The sequence below is a fragment of the Haemorhous mexicanus genome, chromosome 11 (assembly GCF_027477595.1).
Source record: "Haemorhous mexicanus isolate bHaeMex1 chromosome 11, bHaeMex1.pri, whole genome shotgun sequence".
NCBI classification, from domain to species: domain Eukaryota; kingdom Metazoa; phylum Chordata; class Aves; order Passeriformes; family Fringillidae; genus Haemorhous; species Haemorhous mexicanus.
Window position 1 is genome coordinate 24,254,702 of NC_082351.1, and position 18,069 is coordinate 24,272,770.

The 18,069-nt window shown below is 41.6% G+C and overlaps 1 protein-coding gene and 1 long non-coding RNA gene across 10 annotated transcripts in view; one reads left to right on the plus strand and one right to left on the minus strand.

Annotated features, from left to right (window-relative positions):
* The window catches only part of NR2C2 (nuclear receptor subfamily 2 group C member 2), a 39,069-nt gene extending 23,986 nt beyond the window's left edge, over positions 1-15,083 (minus strand). For 2 of the 9 annotated variants that reach the window (XM_059856918.1, XM_059856917.1), the window contains exons 1-5: positions 13,858-15,079; positions 10,655-10,738; positions 2,711-2,821; positions 1,662-1,862; positions 339-441 (exon numbers count right to left, since the gene is read on the minus strand). In XM_059856918.1, the coding sequence (XP_059712901.1) occupies positions 339-441; positions 1,662-1,862; positions 2,711-2,821; positions 10,655-10,714 (475 nt within the window). In that variant the 5' untranslated portion in view covers positions 10,715-10,738; positions 13,858-15,079. Of the gene's footprint in view, positions 1-338; positions 442-1,661; positions 1,863-2,710; positions 2,822-9,290; positions 9,391-10,654; positions 10,739-13,522; positions 13,717-13,857 lie in introns of those variants that run through there. The other 7 variants (XM_059856912.1, XM_059856913.1, XM_059856916.1 and 4 more) reach the window with 7 other exon arrangements.
* LOC132332497 (uncharacterized) lies at positions 13,020-15,101 on the plus strand. The gene is made up of 2 exons (XR_009487916.1): positions 13,020-13,319; positions 13,512-15,101. It is a non-coding gene; the product is annotated as an uncharacterized LOC132332497 (long non-coding RNA).
* The last annotated feature ends 2,968 nt before the right edge of the window (positions 15,102-18,069 follow it).

An 18,069-nucleotide genomic window follows, 5' to 3' on the forward strand; every position in this document is an offset into this window, starting at 1 on the left:
TTAGGTGACATGTTTATTTCATGGTAGCATATCACTGTGGGGAACTTGACTACATGCTTCAAGCAGTCTTTTTCAATTACCAGGAGCAATTTAATAATTATTTTATCTTTAAGGCAATTTATCATATGCTTCAGTTCAAGGAGAAAACCTAATATTCTTCCAGGCAGAGTTTAGCTACTTTTTGTGTATAGATACAGAGTATATTTTTCCATTTAAAAACTCAATTATTTTTGCCATGAGCATAACTAAAATCAGTTAAAGCACATGAAAAATCATCTCTTCATCCCAGTCATCCTTTCAAGCAAGTTTCTTCAATATCACATTGTAGGCTTCCTTACCTGATGCTTTATCACCACAGACTACACAATATTCTACTACCTGGGGACGCTGTACATCAGTTTTTCCTAGCAGACGTTCCACTGAAGCAGAGTCTGTCACTATCTAAAGCAAAATTCCAGAACAAAAAGACAGATATATAATTAGCCAGATATAAAGGTAAGGAGTGTTGCCTATAGAACAAGATTGGTTTATCAGCTAAGAAGAGGGGACTGAATTTATAATAAGTATGGTATGTGGAATGAAATTAAGTAGTATAAAATGCAGATTAATGAGAGTTCTTGCTGACAATAGAGAGACTTTTGAAACAGTCATATCAAAACAAATTACAAATAAAACTGCTAGCTTAGTTTATTACAAATGTTTCTTCACTTGTGCAATCAACAGTATTTTTCCCTTCTTGCAAATATTCTCAAGCAGCTGCTATAGTTTAGCCAGACAGTTGGCTTTCAGTTACTGTTCCCATCTATCTCTTCTCTAGCTATTACAGATGTATGGTTCAGCCTGTAGCTCAGATCTATCATAGAAACAGTTCAGTTTCCAAAGGCCTAGGATTCCAAAACTTCTGTTCTGAACATTCAATTTAACCAAGAAAAATTTAAAAACCCAACCCCTCTGTAATGTCAGATATCCTATTTAGCATGGAAGAAAGAATTTTAGAAGATTTTTAATATCATTTAAAAATATTTATGTAAAAGTTACTCTTCTTCCTGTAAAATATTCTCTATTGTAACAGTAACAAGAGAGACCAGGCACTTTCTCATTTGTTTTATTCTTTTTTTTTTAAGACTGCTAGGAAGAAATCTGAAATTTCATGAGAGGTAGATTATTGTTAGATCATTGGCTTTGCAAAGCTTCTGTTCATGTAGATTATGCTCAAGACCCACAAAAAACCAAAACAGAGCTTTATTGCAATGTCTTGATACTGAATGTAAAGTACAAACTCAGGTAAATTTGCTCAGGTGAGGTGTATCTCTGTATATCAGTGAATCCTAGACTGAGAAATCCTGGCACTTCTCACATGCACTATCAAGCACATAAGGACTCCCTTATGTCTTTGGAACCTGAATGAGAACACACGACGAGGGATGATGAGTGCAATGGAATACATGAGGTAGGTGAAGACTGAAGGATTTATGATTGAACAATGAAGTCTAAAATTAGTATGCCCGATCCATGTCATGAGAAAACTACTGCAATTGGTCAATTGCTCCTAAATTAAATCAATTTAGACTTAATTTAGAAACAAACAAAAGAAAAAACCCAAAACAATCCCCCCCCAACCCGAAAAAAATTCCATGGTTTATCTAAATTACTGTATTTACCTGAATTCTGCCAGGCACAATGTTGTCTGTGGTGGTAAAGATAAGCTGCTTGGGATTAGATGTCTCAGGTGCTGCCAAGATCACCTTTCCTGCACCAGTTCCATCTGGACTAGCTAAAATGAACTGTTGCTTTGGAGACACAGCTGAATCCACTGCTGTCACTATTTGAATTTTCTGACCTGTTTGCTGATCTGTGACAATCTGTAAAAAATTGAAGAAATTAGTGACCACAGTAAATTTTATGTTTTAAAACCTTTCATTCCACCTCAGAATTATATCAGTGGAAAATTACAAAGAAGGTCTCTGAAAGTTTTCTTTATAAATATCACTAAGGAGATGTTCCCCAGTTAACATTTACCAATGCATTTTTTACCTACATATTTTACACAAGATGTTACTGCCTAAAGTTATCATCAAAAGATGGAATCAGGCAGCCTTATTGTTTCACATGCCAATTCTCAGGATTCTCTTATGATGGCAGGTTTCTATTTCTGATACACTTGTCTGGTAGCATGATCTCTGTTTTGCCTGGTAGAGTAATCGTATCAACATGCACTAGTAGTTCATTAGAATTTAGCAACTCCTATGTAATTTGCCATTGAATACATTCTGATACATTAATGACATCTTTTTATTATCTACCAGTAATAAAGTTCCACTGTGCAGCATTCCCGAAGACCAACTTTATGCTAACAAGATTAAACTCCTACTGGCTCCTAAATAAGTGGAAGAGGAATCCACTTGGAGACAAACTCAGATTTCTGTTGACAAGATCTCACCCTTTGCTGTGGCCAAGGCTCAGGAGATTTACTTGTGCAGGCAAGGTTTAACGTGTGATAATACTCCTCACTGGCTAACTATTATATACAGCCACCTAGTCAGCACCAATACTGAGAGAAAAAGAATTTTAGTTTTCACTAAAAATTACCTAATCTCACAAGACTTAAAGGAAGTATTCCACAGTCTTTAGCATGCTTTTGTACAAAGCTAAGTAGGAGGAGAAGAAAAAAAGAAAATATATGATAGTTGGTTAATTATTGGATTTTTACCTGAATGCGTTGTGGTGAAGCTACAGAGGAGTCTGTGGAAATTATCTGGATACGCTGGGAAGGGCTGGTCATCACTGGAGATTCAGATAGCGAAGTCTGAACAGTTGGCACCTGGCAGAATTTTAATTCAGTGTTAAGGTATTGAACACTTTTTAAAATACCTATATTTATAAAAGATCAGATAGCCCTATAGTTTAGAATCTAAATTTACTGGAAAGGTTACAGTCATTTAACCAACTCAGATTGGTTTTCAATGAATTATCAGAATATTTTCTTTTTCTGGAAATGGAGTGAACCTGACAAAACCAAACCATCACTACCACCGCCACTCTGCTGAAATGAATCACTGGGTAAGTACTGTATGATTCTTTAGCTTACTGAAATGCACAAATACTTTTTTCCACTTTTGATTATACACTTGTCTCATTTTTTTCTTCTGTAAGTAAAATGTTAAGTAGTTCCCCTTTTAATATTTTCAAAGTACTTTTAAATGACAGAGATTAACTCTCACACCGCTTCTGAATACTATTGTTTCTTATCCTATTCCATACCTTTCTAAACTACCAAACTATAATGCAAATTTAGTTCTGAATACTTAGCCCAAAAAACATCCCTTGCAAAGCCATTTTCAGAGCAAAAATATTAAGTGTTGAACTAAACATGGATGATAACATTTAGATTGGATATTGGGAAGAATTTCTTCCCTGGGAGGGTGGTGAGGCCCTGGTAAAGGGTGCCCAGAGAAGCTGTGGCTGCCCCTGGATCCCTGCGAGTGTCCAATGCTGGGCTGGACAGGGCTTGGAGACCCCTGTGACAGTGGAACGTGTCCAGGCAGGGAGTTGGACTAGACAATCTTGAAGGTCTCATCCAACCCAAACCATTCTATGAACCTGGTATCTGCAGTAACGCGTCCAAAACTAGGATGGTCACAAGTTGTTTTTATCAAATCCTCTTCTAAACAATCTTGGAATTATATTAAAATTTTTACAGCTGGACAACAGGACAGTTTCAATTTTAGCTTACTTTGAAAAATCTTTGTTTATTATACAGTAAAGTTAATTTATGACATAAAGGAAAACCAGTTTAGATACCAAGGAACATGAAGTACAGTCTCTTTGGGGAAGCAGAGTTATTAAAATACACAAGACTTAATGAAACCATACCATTTACACCCCTATTGCCTGTACCATAAGTAGTTCCACATACTGTAAAAGTGTAATCTAAATTAAACATACAATCTCCAATTATCTTTAATACAGGTCACAAAAGCTGCACGCTAAATGAGGAAAACAGACAGGAGAGATGTAGAAAAAAGAGGTGTCTTCTAATCATTGGATGATACAAAGTTTTCAGCTGCAGAAAACAAGATACCTAGGTGAGAAAAGAGACTCCCAAAAATCCAGACTCTTAGAGGACACATTTAATTGATGACCTTGTCTTCCATGCCAGATTATTAACAAAGCTATGTGCCCTTTAGAAGAACTAAATTAGAGCAAGAAAGTATTTTAAAACTCTTTTACAGTTGTTCAGCTGTAGAATCCTTAGCCTTTCATTGATGCATCTTCAGACCTTACACCACAATGTACTGTAGGCAGCCTGGAAAAATAGAATAGTCTATTCTTCTGTATTGTTCGAGGAGAAAGACAGACAAGACAGACAGACATAAGGTACCTGCATGGAAATTCTTTAAACATTTTAGAACTGAACAGCCACGTCGTTTTCTGGGTTTGCAAAGGATGTTTAACCTGAACCCCATGTGGCACAATTTGAAGCCATTTCTTTTTGTCCCCCACCTGACTCCACCCTCCTGTCAGGGAGTTGTAGAGATTGAAAAGGTCCCCCCTGAGCCTTTTTTTCTCCAGGCCTAAAAAACCCAACTCCCTCAGCCACCCCTCAATGACTGACTCTCCAGACTCTCTTCCAGCTCCTTTGTTCTTTTCTGGACACACTTCAGCCCCTCAATGTCTTTCTTGCACTGCAGGGCCCAGAACTGACCCCAAGATTTGAGGTGTGGCACCGCTAGTGGCCAGTACTGAGCAACAGTCACTACTGCCCGGGTCCTGCGAGCCATGCTGTTCTTGATCCAAGGCAGGCTGCCACTGGCCTTCTTGTGTGCCCTGGGCACACCCAGCTCACATTCAGCCACTGTCGACCAGCATCTGCAAGTACTTTCCTGTTGAGTGGTTTTCTAGCCACCCTGCCCAAAGCCTGGAGTGCTGTGTGGGGTTGTGGTGACTCTACAGCAGGACCCATGGCCTTGTTGACCCTCACATTGTTGGCCTTGGCCTCAATCCCCTCATCCAGGTCATCCATAAAGATATTAAAGAGAACTGGGCCCAAAACAGCCCTAAGGAACCCCACTAGTGACTGAAGAGTGGATGTGGCACCACTCCCCACCACTCTCTGGCCCCAGTCACCCAGCCAGTTCTTAACCCCACAAAGACGCACCTGTCCAAGTCATGGGCCGCAGCCTCCCTGGGACCGTGCTGGGAGACAGTATCAAAGGCTTTGCTGAAATACAGGTAGGCACAATCACAGCCTTTACTTCATCCACCAGGTGGGTCACCTCATCATAAAACCAGATCAGGTTGGTCAGGCAGGACCTGCCTTTCCTAAACCTACACTAGTTGGGCCTGATCCCCCGGTCCTGTGAGTGCCATGTGATCTCACTTGGAAAAATAATTTAAAATTAGCAAAATTGAAAGGAAAATCTATCAGATTTCCTGTAGAGCATCTTTAGCTCTAAAAATTCATTCCACAACAAAACATTTTTATGAGGCTGCAATGAAAGCTGACAAATGGATGAAAATAAAAAATATTTTTAGGATTTTCAAAAGTTAAATTTGTTAAGGTTATGGTACATGAAGTTTTGAGAAAGTGGCCAAGTACTTGACAAGTTTTACAACAATGAACTTATTAACAACAATAAACAACAAAATCCAGTGGACTTCCACTAGAAAAGTTTCTGCAGCAAACGAATAACTTAGTTGTCTAAGTAGCATTAGTATTTTCTTCTAATTTCAAGGATTCCATAGCACAGAAATATGCTCACTATTGAAATTAAGCACTTTACTTGACAGAAAACACAATCATCTATTGTACATCTCTCTAAAAATAGTATCCATATGCAATTACCGACGGGAGTGTATTTAGAGCAGGAGTACACCGTGAATGTTAGGTCAACTAACTGTGATCTAGTGTAGAAGAAAGTATTATTTGTATCTGGAATATAATTGCTTGGACTCTCAAACCAGTAAGTACCACTAGCAATAATTTCATATGCTGAAGTTTATAGAAATTAATAATAATTTGCCTTAAGTGACATAGAAAATCTGCACAAAGCTCAAGAAATCCAAAAACACACTTAAACACATATGCATCTACCTTTTTCATCATTAAACTAAAAACAAGTATTTGGCAATTAGGTACATTTTGAAGGCTGGCAAAATTAAATTTGGTTTCTTGTGTTTAAATTATTAATAGTTTTTCTCTTTTTAAACATAAATATCTATAATTGTATATTTACCTTATTTTTTCTACTTTTTTCAGTTTCTAAATTTTAGTTGAAATCATATTAAAATTCTTGTAGATGGGTGTATATATATAAAATATATATGCATATATAAAATCAGTGGTTTGAAGTCAAGTTTCTCCAAGCATTTCATTATTTTATGTCATTAGAAATAAATAAGGTTTCTTCATAGGCATATAGTCATGTTTATACAGTAATTTACTGATTTGCCCATCATGGACATATGCATCTATGTGTGTTTGTATGAGCATATGTACATGTATAATAAATATTTGTCCTGACTAACGAAATTTTCAATACTTTCTGTAGCTTATTTCCCCCTCCCACACTGATTATAAAAGCAGTATTTGAGAAATAATTTGAAGGAATAATCCATTGGCCACATAGAAAGAAATTTTTAAAGCCTCTAATCTTTTCTAACTTAAGCAGAAAAACATTTTCTATACTCACTCCAGTAAAAGCCAAAGTAATCATATTGCTTGAATACTTTATGTGTAAACCAATTTCAGACTTAATAATTTCTATTCTCTTTGCTATATTAACTAAAGTATAATTTAGCAATCACAGACCAAATATTTTTAACTACACCCATAAAACAACTGAAGAATTTCAATGAAAAATATGGTACCAAGTTTTACACCTGCAACTCAAATAAAATCAGAAAGACTTATTTTTCCATAGATATTTTTCCTAATGAGTAGCTTTAGCTATTAAATTAATAATAAGCTTTTACCAAAAATGTATATACAAATATATTTCTTTCACAGGTATAAGACACATCTAAAAAACCTTTCAGTTATTCTCCTTGGAATTAGCTCTCCTGACCACTCCCAAGTGGCCGTTTGTAGGATGGCAGATAAAAGTCGAATTTGCCACTAGAAGAACTCTAGTTTAACTGCCCTAATAGGATGCCAGTGCAAGATCTTGTATAGCACATAAAAAGGCAACCATCATGGAAGAAATTGCAATTGGCACATCTGTATGCTAAAAAAAACCTCAGACCAGCTCTTATGGAACACCCCACACTTCTATTACATCAGCAGCTATGCCACATCTGGCAACAGTCTTCAGTTCAAATGCTGCCCAACTGCCTAAACCAATCTCCTTACTCCCATTTGCACTTTCTGTGAGATACCTCTCAGGCTCATGGTATGTCTAGGTCTTTTAATGTTAACAGGAACTTGAGAAAAGCTGTATTTGAACAAAAAATTGTTTAGAGAGGACTTTGCATCAAAACTCCACTTTGAAAAATCATCAGAAATAAGCAAGTGGCCAATGACAGCAATAAAATATTAAATATAAAGGGTCTTATATCACACTTCATTAATTCTTAAAACAAAATAAAAACTTGTTCTATCAGAACAACAGTGCTTCCACTCTCCTTTTCCAGCCCATTGCCTTCATCTGGACAAAAATCTGAACTGCAGAACTACTTATGATGTAACATGTCAGAGATATCTGAAGAGGGTCAAGAAAATATTTTATGTGACAAAGATATTCGGTATTTTTTGAGCTCCATAGGAAAACATGCTTTCCAAAAGGCTCCAAACTTTGATCGTTTCCTATCAGGACACTGAGGGAGCTGAAAGCAACTGAAAATTCTCCAGCAATGCAACTGTCATAAACAAGATCCAGGAAGCACAGGGCTCAACAGTCACCTCATGTGACTCTCTCCCTGAAGCCTCTGACAGGAAAAAGGATGCACCGGGAATAGTTTGTGGCTGCCAGAGAGCTGGCCAAAGACAGTTTTAGCAACTACTAAAAATTATTCCTGGTTACACCAGAGCTGCTGTTGGAAAGATGAAATAGCCCTTATTTCCACCAGCACACATTCCCTCCCCTTCCTCCCCCCCACCCCGCCCCCAGCAGCTCTGTTTAAAATTTTTTTTAATTTTGCATTAAAATCACAGGGAATGCACCTCCACTTTAAAAACAAACACATTTTTCTTAAACAGTAGTCAAGTCAGATCTAAATTGGTGCTGGGACTGCACCTAGGCCACTTGCATATTGTACAGTGACAGTACTAAATAAATACTTCAGAAAAGCAGCATTTCTTATTTTTGCATTAAGGCTTAAGTATTTTTCCTGCTTTTCAAAAGCACAGCAGTTTCCTCACGATGAGGAGAAACTGCTGAAATTCTCTCCAAATCTCCTAGCTGCTCTCTGTTCTTCAGTTTCATGAACTGTAAGTAATGGCAACTTCAAACACTAAAAATGGAACTCTCATCCAATCTGTTCAGAAATGCACAACTGGAAAAAAAAATTAAACAAGCGACACTATATAAAGCACAAGGAAGCAAAAGCAGTGAAATCATTTGAAATCATTACAAGAACAATTTTTAAAAGTCCTACAAATAGAATAAGTACAAAAATACATGCAACACTGGAGCACACTCAGCAACTTCTGTGAAACATTCCATTTTATGAAAAAACTGATTAATTATTGCTCAAGGAAGAGAAACAATGTAGCCTACTTGCATGACAGTCTGGTTTGGTGCTTGGCATCGCAGTTCTCAATAAACCCATGCACTACATATGTGGCAGTTATGTTTAAAAAGTGATGGTGATATAGGTAAAGCTACTAATATTTGCATTAGGTTGTTCTGGTTGCAACTTGTCTCTCACAGTTCATGGCCTGAAATTCCGTGAATCATCAATAACCCTCTTCTTCTCTTTTCATTGATAAAAAAATATGATATTCCGAAAGTCTCTCATTTTTTAAAGCCAGTGCCATGTTTGATTCTACATTTTCTCTAAGATATGGTGAGTACAAATATAAAATTTTAGCATATTTAAAGAAAACTAGTTATGTATTTTCCTGTATTAAAAACTATCTGACAGAAGACACAAATAGCAGGCAGCCAGCCATTTGTAAAGAAATTATTCAATATTAACATGGTCATAGTATTAATGAATTCCTAATGAGATAATGCTGCTTACAACTGGTTTTCCATGAACAAAGTTTTCATGGTGTTACACAGTGGACAGGCATATCATTTAAGCAGCAGCTGAATACTATAAAGAGATGAAGCCCTCTATTTACCCACCGGCCAGGAAGAAATCACAGAGCTTCATACACTCTTGAGATGGAGCGATCTCTCCAGTGGCAAGATACAACCATCACACTATGTTACCACGGTGCATTTCCTGCACGAGGAATTACAAACGTCACATATTTTATGTGCTTTAGATGTTATTACAGCACCCAACCTCTACCAAAATAGTATAAAGTTTTCCATTACAGGTTTCTCTTTCCAAGTATATTTGGAAGTGTTTTTAAAAAAATGCAGTTTGCCAAATTCATACCTGGTACAGAAAACTAGAGTGAAAAATCTCTTGTTGGTTTTCACTGTGAAACTTAGGAAGTTTTTTGAAACTATTCCAAGATGTTAATTTCAGGACACTCACTAGGCCATTTTGTTAAAAAGAATGAAATTTCTTTTTTAAAAATGTACTTCTAAGTAGGGAATCTCAAATCAACTTCTCAAAACAGAATTAAACTTATATTTTCTTCTTTTATAGGACTTCTTCTTGAACTAAAAATATTTTTAATATACATGCGTAATCTTAGCTCAATAGGTGAAAGAAAACTCCACACTAATGTCTGAAAAGTGGCCTTATCTACAGATGTCTCTCAGCCCACTTGCCCTTTATTATTTATTAAATCCCTTAATTACATAACCATAGGAAAAATCACAGTAAACTTCAAGGATACTAAACCAAATAATTTTAATCAGACAAAAGATCTAGCTTATTTTTTGACTGAAGTTTGCATAGTGAGAGAGATAAATTATTTTCTATGGCCATGAACACTTGCTGTTTGTGTTTATGAGTTGATTTAAACTCTTTAGCTTTTGAGCATCCAAGCTTCAGTGATTATGCATCAAGACATCACTTAATCACTTAATATCACTTTAAGTAGGTTTTGTGCTTTTTTCTTTTAAATGTGGGCACAAAATATAAAAGCTGATTTAAGTTAACCACCTTGCTGTAAATTCAGTATAGCGCATAAGTAAAACAGGAAACTTCAAACACTGTGGTGGATCTAGATTACAATTCCAATTAGGTGCAGAAGCTTTCCATGTCCCAAATGGTCAATCTAATGATCAAATGACAAGAAATTTTGTTGTATTAACTTTTTTAACCAATTCATAATACAGCCAAGTTTCTCTACAGCTCATGTTGAACTTTCTACTTACACTGTTAATATGGGGGTCACCAGAACAAAGTAGGCTGAACAAAACGTGTCCCAGTTGGACTGGTTTCATGCTTGTACCCAAGTGTAAAGCAGCACTTTTCTTTAAAGATCTTCTGTTCTGTTTATGCTTAATTGTAAACAGCAGGGACTCCCTAATAATTTTTAATTTCAAAATCTCATATACCAACTGTTGTGATATCATCTGTCACTCACCTCAGCCACCTGCTGAGTCTCCACTACCTGCTGAGCCAGCACCTCCATATTGGTTGCCATGGTGAAACAAGACCATTAGAGAACCTGTTCGGAAAGATGCCAGCAACTTCCATCAGGCACAAAAGTTTGTGTTTTTTCTTAGTATTAAAGAAAGGTCTGATATGACTTTTTGAAAATTTACAATTCTGCTTGAAATATCTGGCAAGTAAGAGAAGGTGCCATTGACATGTGTGTGTGGACACATACATACACACACATAAACATATATGGGACATGCATACTGTTCAAACTGCTGAGGTACAGTTATTCTTTTTCTTTTACTTTATTAAGCCTCTAATATACTCTTTCCAGTCCACAATTTAAGCTGTAAAGAAGATATGTTAATTTCATAAATGAGAAAGGACTAATTTCAAAGTCAAGTACTAATGCCATTTGCAGAATTCATAGATCTCAAAGGCACTTTCCTCAGCTCAGGCAGGAGAAGCCTTGCCCTTAAACTGCTTCTACACCACATGTTGGACCAGGAAACGCAAGCTGAGAATGCTGCTTGGCATAAAATGTCATTGAGTCGTTCCGTCAAACCACCACGTTCATCCATATTCTTAAGAGTAATCTTACACAATAAGGGAAATAAACAGTTACAGCTAAAATGTATCTTCCATTATTTAAACTATTTCTTTATTTTAATGTGATACTATTTTCATGATTAAAAGAAAATACTGCAGAATCATTTCATCCTCTTCCAAGTAACTCCACCTTCAACTTTAGGGTTTAGGAAAAAAATACAAAGAGATTGAAGACAAAGAAACAATAAAAAACCACTTGCAATGTATTTTTAATTATCATTATTAGGGGTGTATTTCTTCCAAGGTAAATTTAATTAAGATTTCCAATTAATGCATTCAGTTTTTAATTGTGACTTGCTAATTATAGGGCTAGACTTCAGATTCTGATTCAGGTATAGGTAATAAAAAGGTATTCCTGAATGCTGGCTTGTTTGATGTTTCATTGGAAACCTCTGGTTAAAATTGCAAAGCAGTCATTTAATATAAAATTTTAAAATACAGCAACCAATAGCAGCACAGGTAACAGAAAAACGTATGCATGTCTCTAGCACCCATTCAAATGTAACATCTACAAAGCTAACACCGTTAAATATGTTAAAATTCATTAAATTAAATGGATTCACTTATACTGTGACAAATGTGAAAGTAATTTTGTATATATATAGATTATTTGTAACAACGGCAAATCAAACTTGAGCCATTCCCCATGGAAATTATATTTATGCTAGCTTCTCCTACAGCTTGTCATTATTTTATTGAAGTATTGCACTTGATTAAGACTATGAACCATTTCCATCAAACTCAGCTTATGGATGGTTTCTCAGTTGCTCAATGGTTCCTATTTAGTGCTTCCTCTTATTTTTTTTTTTTACGTCCAGCAAGCACAAGAAGCATAATCATATGCTTATAATATGCTATTTTCTCAGCGCTTTATGAAAACAGAAGCCTTTCAGATAGAGATACTTTGTTCTTAACAGTAGCTTTCAGAGACACAAAACACAAGTGTTTGCTGTAGAATGAGTCTGACAGATTTGCTGTTGGTGGTGCTTTCACCAAGGCTTTTGTACTTTCGACCTTCACAAAAGAACCTTAAGCTGAGGCTATCTGATCAAATCCAGCTGAAGCACAGAGACCATACACAGCCACGCCAAGCTTCTTAATGGTGTCAACTCCCAGAAGGCAAAATCAGCTTCCTAGCAAAAGCCCCGAGCAACAGTTGGTAAGCAACCACAACAAAACCTCCCAAATCAACACAAGAGGTGAAATTTAAAAACTAGGAAGAGGCACCTGGAGCACCAGGAAATTATTTTCAGCTTAACAGGGTGGCAGCCAGCTCAGTATACGCTGTCCAAAACTCAGTGTAGAATCACTAATCTTTCCCTAAGCTGCAGTGAAACCTCAGAAGCAAGTCATAAATTCCAGAGGTTCTAAGGGTATGCCCCTACTGACAAAACATGGCAAAAGGCCGAATTCAAACTTATTGTTTGAATTCGGCCTTTATCTTAACGAAACGAGGTTCTTTACGCTGTGAGCTCGACTCGGCTGCACCGAGCGGCCTCCAGCAGGCTGCCATCGGCGGGACGGGCGGGGAACGGGTCCGTCCCTGCCGGCAGTCTCCGGTGCATGGTGCCGGCGGCAGGAGCCCGGCCCACACCCGGACACTGCCGACCGAGCGGAACACCGCTACCAGCACCGCGGGCAGCGCCGCCCGCCCATTGGCGCCCATTGGCTGCGCCGCGCGCGCCGCCCGCCTTCATTGGCTGCGCCACGCCCCGTCCGCTGCTGAAGGGCCTTCGGCAGCTCCCCGCCGCGCGCCGCCGAGCCACGCCCCCGGCCCGACCAATGACCTCACGACAGGCGCAGCGATCCCCCGCAGATCGCTCATTGGCCGAGCCTCCCGCTTGTAATAGTGGCGATACCGCCCCTCGAGCAGAGGGAAAGCCCCCCGGGGATTCACCGAGCACAAGATGGCGGTGCTGGCCGCCCGCCAGAGCCCAGGCGGGGCTGCTGCCGCCGCCATTAGGCCCCTTCCCCTCCCCTCCGGTACAGCCTTGTGTCCGCCTAGAGGAGGCCCAGGCATGGCAGTGAGGAAGTGGCCGGTAAGATGGCGGCGGTTTCAGCCCCGTATGCAAAGTACCCGCCGCCCCCTCCCCTCCGCCCTCCCGGTGGCAAAGGTAAAAGGGTCGGGTTCAAGCCGCCGCCTCCGCCCGCTCAGACTCCATCTTCTGTCTCTCTGTGTGTCCCGCGCTCGTCATCGCCGCGACCATCGCCCTCCACCCCTTGGACAGCAGAGTTTGCTCACCGCGATCGGACCAGCTCCGACCTCAGCCGGCCCACACTGCAACCAGCGGCTCCGGCACACGGGACTGCCCCGCCGATCGACCCAGCACGCCACAATGGTCGTTTCCTCTCTCTCCAGGAGCTGTAGACCAGGCCAGACCACGGCCGGTGCTCGCTTACCAGACAAATACCGGAGCCGTGCAATCCCCCTCCCCTAAACCCACCGTCACCCCACCCCTCCCCTCGCGGGGGTGTCCAGAGTAGGGCCCTCTGCCGCCTCCCCGCGCCCCCTCCCTCGTCCTGGCCCCCACGAGACAAACCCAGCAGACCGCTTCAATTTTAAAAAATGTTTTTTACCTCAGGAATGGGCGCCAAAGGTGCAGTGGCGGTGACCCGACCGGGCCCGGGCAGGCCGGTGCCCAGCAGCGGCCCTCCCTCCCCCCGCGGGGGCTGTAAGGGGCTGTGGGGCCCGCGGAGGGGAGGGGGCTGGGACTGTGTTGGGGTCGGGCGTGTTTTGTTGTGTGTGCCGTGCCCTGTGACAGGTCAGAGTTCGTGACCCCACGGCCGCCGCCCGGTAGCGCGTCCCCGCTTCCTCTTCCAGCGCCAGCCCGGCCGCGGCCCCTCCATCCCCCGCGGGGCGGGGCCGGCGGCGGGGAGGGGCTACCGGGCTACCTGGGCCTCCCGGGCCTGCCGAGCCCTGCACCGCTCCGGCCGGGCCGGCAGGAGCCTGGCCTTCGGGGCAGTGAGGGGAAGGTACGTTCACCGCCTTTGTCCCTTTCGCTCGGGAGGCTCCTCAGGAGCCGGAAGCCCGAGGTAGCGGGTTGGCGGTGGCTGTCCAGTGCGGTGATGGTATTGATGTTCCAGGTGTATCTTGGTTCTCGCTGACGATGCAGTCAAAGGTGGGCTTGCAATTGAGCAAGCTCTCACAAACGCTGCCGCCAGATTGTCGGGTTTTTATTTAATTTTGTAAAGTCAATGTCATTGATTAGGGCTCTTACGGCAAAGCTGGCTGTAAGTGAGGTATGTTGTGCCTTCAAACACACAATGATAGGCATGAAACAAGTTTTGGGGGTGTACCTGAGGTGGTTTAAGAGTTTACCACCTTTCAATGCTTGTCTTCTTATAGGCTATCAGATAAGTTATGGCAGGGTATATGGGCTATCAGATAGTTATGACAGGGGCTATCGCAGCCCTGTCATAACTAGCTATCTCTTAACCTACTTGTATCAAAATGTTCTTAATGCTTCTAGTAGGTTTCCCTTGACTCTAACAATTTTTACAGAAGCTAATTTAAGGAGCAGTTAGATGAATAAGATAACACCTGAAAGAAAACACATGGAAGAGATAGCAGTTAAATGCAGCAATCACAGAAACAAGAGGTGAATAGTCAACAGCAGTATGTATGCTGATTTTTTTTTTTTTTTAATTTTTCTTTGGAAGTTTTTTGTAGTTTTTTCTTAGAACTGGCTCCTTGGGGTAAGGGTATGATTAACGTACTAGACCCACAAATTGCAGCTTTACTTTCACAGACCAGGAATTAGTAAAGCATGTGATGTGCAGATATGTTTGCAATACACAAATAAAGGAAAATGTGTCAAAAATGTCTTGGGTGTTTACTACTGTAATGTTAAATACATGAAGAAATTTCAAATTCTCAAAATATGGACATGTGCATACCTTTAGAAGCAGATATTTCTTTTAACTTCATAAAATATTCTATAAAAGTGTGACCAAATGAAAGGAACAATGGAAAATGCTAAAGCCAAATATGAATGGCTGCTTTCCCCCCTCAGTGTTTCCTGATGGGCAAGTTGAGGAAAGGTTTAGAAGGCAGGCGGGTTTTTCTCCTCCATCTTCCTTGTTTCTGCCACCAGGAGAAATCTTTACAGAAGTTTTACTCTGAGCTCTGGTGGAGAGCAATCATACTGGCTGCACAGCTCCACCATGCCTGCTAAGGTTGAGGAAAGCTGCATTAACAGTGTGACAAATTTCACTGTGGTTTTTGCAACAATTTCTATGAAGTGTAGAACTACAGTGTATGCCCTTATTTAATAAACAAGATTGTATTAGATCTAATGCTGAAATTTGCTAAATTTATATACACAGATGTATAAAGGAGTGTTAGTAAAAACTGCTTTTTGGCCTTAGCTATGACTGGAGAGAAATTAATAGAAGATGCCAGAGGTGAAAAACATCAAAGAGCACTGAGATCACTCTACAAGTCAAGGTTAATAACTAGACTGGCAGCAAAGAAAATTATATCTATCTACCACACAGTGGTGAGCTGACTGCGGATTGCAACCACATGATAACCCAGTCACTCACTTTCCCCTCCTCTTCTATAGCAAGATGGTGAGAAAATGACATGAAAAAGCTCAGAGGTCATAATTAAGACAGAGTGACCACTTAACCCATTACTGTCGTGGGCAAAGCAGACTTGGGGGAAATGTATCTAACTGCCAGTTAAAATGGATGTGGGTGGTGAGAAAGCCAAAAATTAACATACCACTTTCTCTAGCCACCGCTTTCTGCCAAGTGTAGTTTCACTCCCTCTCCCATCCGGCCCTCGGGGTACGGGGAATTCCAGCCGCCACACATCAGCTCCTGCTTGCCCTTCTGCTCCTCACGGAGGGCTCCTGTCCTCATCCCGCAGGTCCTGCCGGGAGCGCGAGCTGCACCGACGGCTGCTCTCCTGACGGGACAACGACAACGGGCTGCCCTCCCCGGGGCTGCCCTCCCCGGGGCTGCCCTCCTGACGGGACAACGGGCTGCCCTCCCCGGGGCTGCCCTCCCCGGGGCTGCCCTCCTGACGGGACAACGGGCTGCCCTCCCCGGGGCTGCCCTCCCCGGGGCTGCCCTCCTGACGGGACAACGGGCTGCCCTCCCAGGGGCTGCCCTCCCCGGGGCTGCCCTCCTGACGGGACAACGGGCTGCCCTCCCCGGGGCTGCCCTCCTGACGGGACAACGGGCTGCCCTCCCCGGAGCTGCCCTCCCCGGGGCTGCCCTCCTGACGGGACAACGGGCTGCCCTCCCCGGGGCTGCCCTCCTGACGGGACAACGGGCTGCCCTCCCCGGGGCTGCCCTCCTGACGGGACAACGGGCTGCCCTCCCCGGGGCTGCCCTCCCCGGGGCTGCCCTCCTGACGGGACAACGGGCTGCCCTCCCCGGGGCTGCCCTCCTGACGGGACAACGGGCTGCCCTCCCCGGGGCTGCCCTCCCCGGGGCTGCCCTCCTGACGGGACAACGGGCTGGCCCGAGGAGGCCTCTCCTCAGGCCGCAGTTCCTGCCCGGAAAGAGTGAGCTGTTCCCAGCTGTAGCTGAGAAAGGATTTTAGTGGCGGTCAGTTTCAAACGCACCTGCTGATAACAGGATTTTAGTGGTGGTCAGTTTCAAACGCACCTGCTAATAACAAGGACGTTTTAGCTCCTCCCATTGAGTAGGATAGTTGCCTCAGAAGATAAAATGAGGCAGCTACAAAGCTGCCATGCAAGAGGAGGAGGGAAGAGATCCTGCAGAAATTATTTCCCGCCCAGAACAGACTAAATTCCCTACAGAATAGAGGTAAGATTTGCGTACTTGCAGGGAGGGAAAGAGGCTCTAGGCGTGGAAGGAGAGGATCTCTGCAATGAACGTGTGGGCTGCAAGAGGCCAAAGCTCTCTGGCCAAGGAGGTGGCAGTAAAAGTACATAATGGACTAAGAGGGATCAAAATTTGGTGCATGCCATGTAGTATAAAATATAAATAGGGTTTGAGGTTATTCATGTGTTTTGGATGTTTGGGATAGATGGTACTGTAGAGTTCAGTTGTTTGGGGTTTTTGTTAAGTTCTCATTTCAGTTGCTTAAAATTTTCTGGGAACTTTCAAGGTAAATTGTCAAAGCGGAACCAATATTTAGTATAGAAGAAATCAACAATTATAAGTGACTGATAAGGTTTTAACAGAACTGTTTGGTCATGTTAATACCACATTCAATTTAAATCTCTCTTTTAAGTGTTAGCAGATGATTTTTAAAGTATGCCTTTTATTTGGGTTTGTACATGGCTGGGCAGTGCAGAAGGAAGTGGGAGGTTTGCCTCATTTCTCCATGTTCACCTCCATCAGCTGGGAGGTTTGCCCTCACTCTTCTCCATGTTTGTCTCTTAGTAAAAGTGAGTTTGCTGTCCACTGTAGGTTTTGTTGATTGCAGAAAAAGATCACTGCATAAAATCATTAAGGTTAGGAAAGACCTTCATGATCATCAAGTTCTACCTTTGACCTCATACCACAATTCCCTGGAGTCTAGAAACTTTCTTGTCAAAATTTGATGAAAAGTGGTGTCAGTGTTACCCAGGCTGAAGAATCACAGAGCTTTTAATACACAGAAGTTTGTATGTTATGTTCCTAAGTTACTTGTGGAGTTAGACTAGTGTTTTTTTCCCTTAGTATTTATAGGAATACCTTTTCCCCTCACTGAATATTGTCTCCTTCTTTCACCTTCATAAGCAGTGATATTCACTTCATGTTGTTACAGCCAACATAGTTTTTACTGGTTTTGTATCAAAGCAGCATGCAAATAGGAAAGCCTGGTTG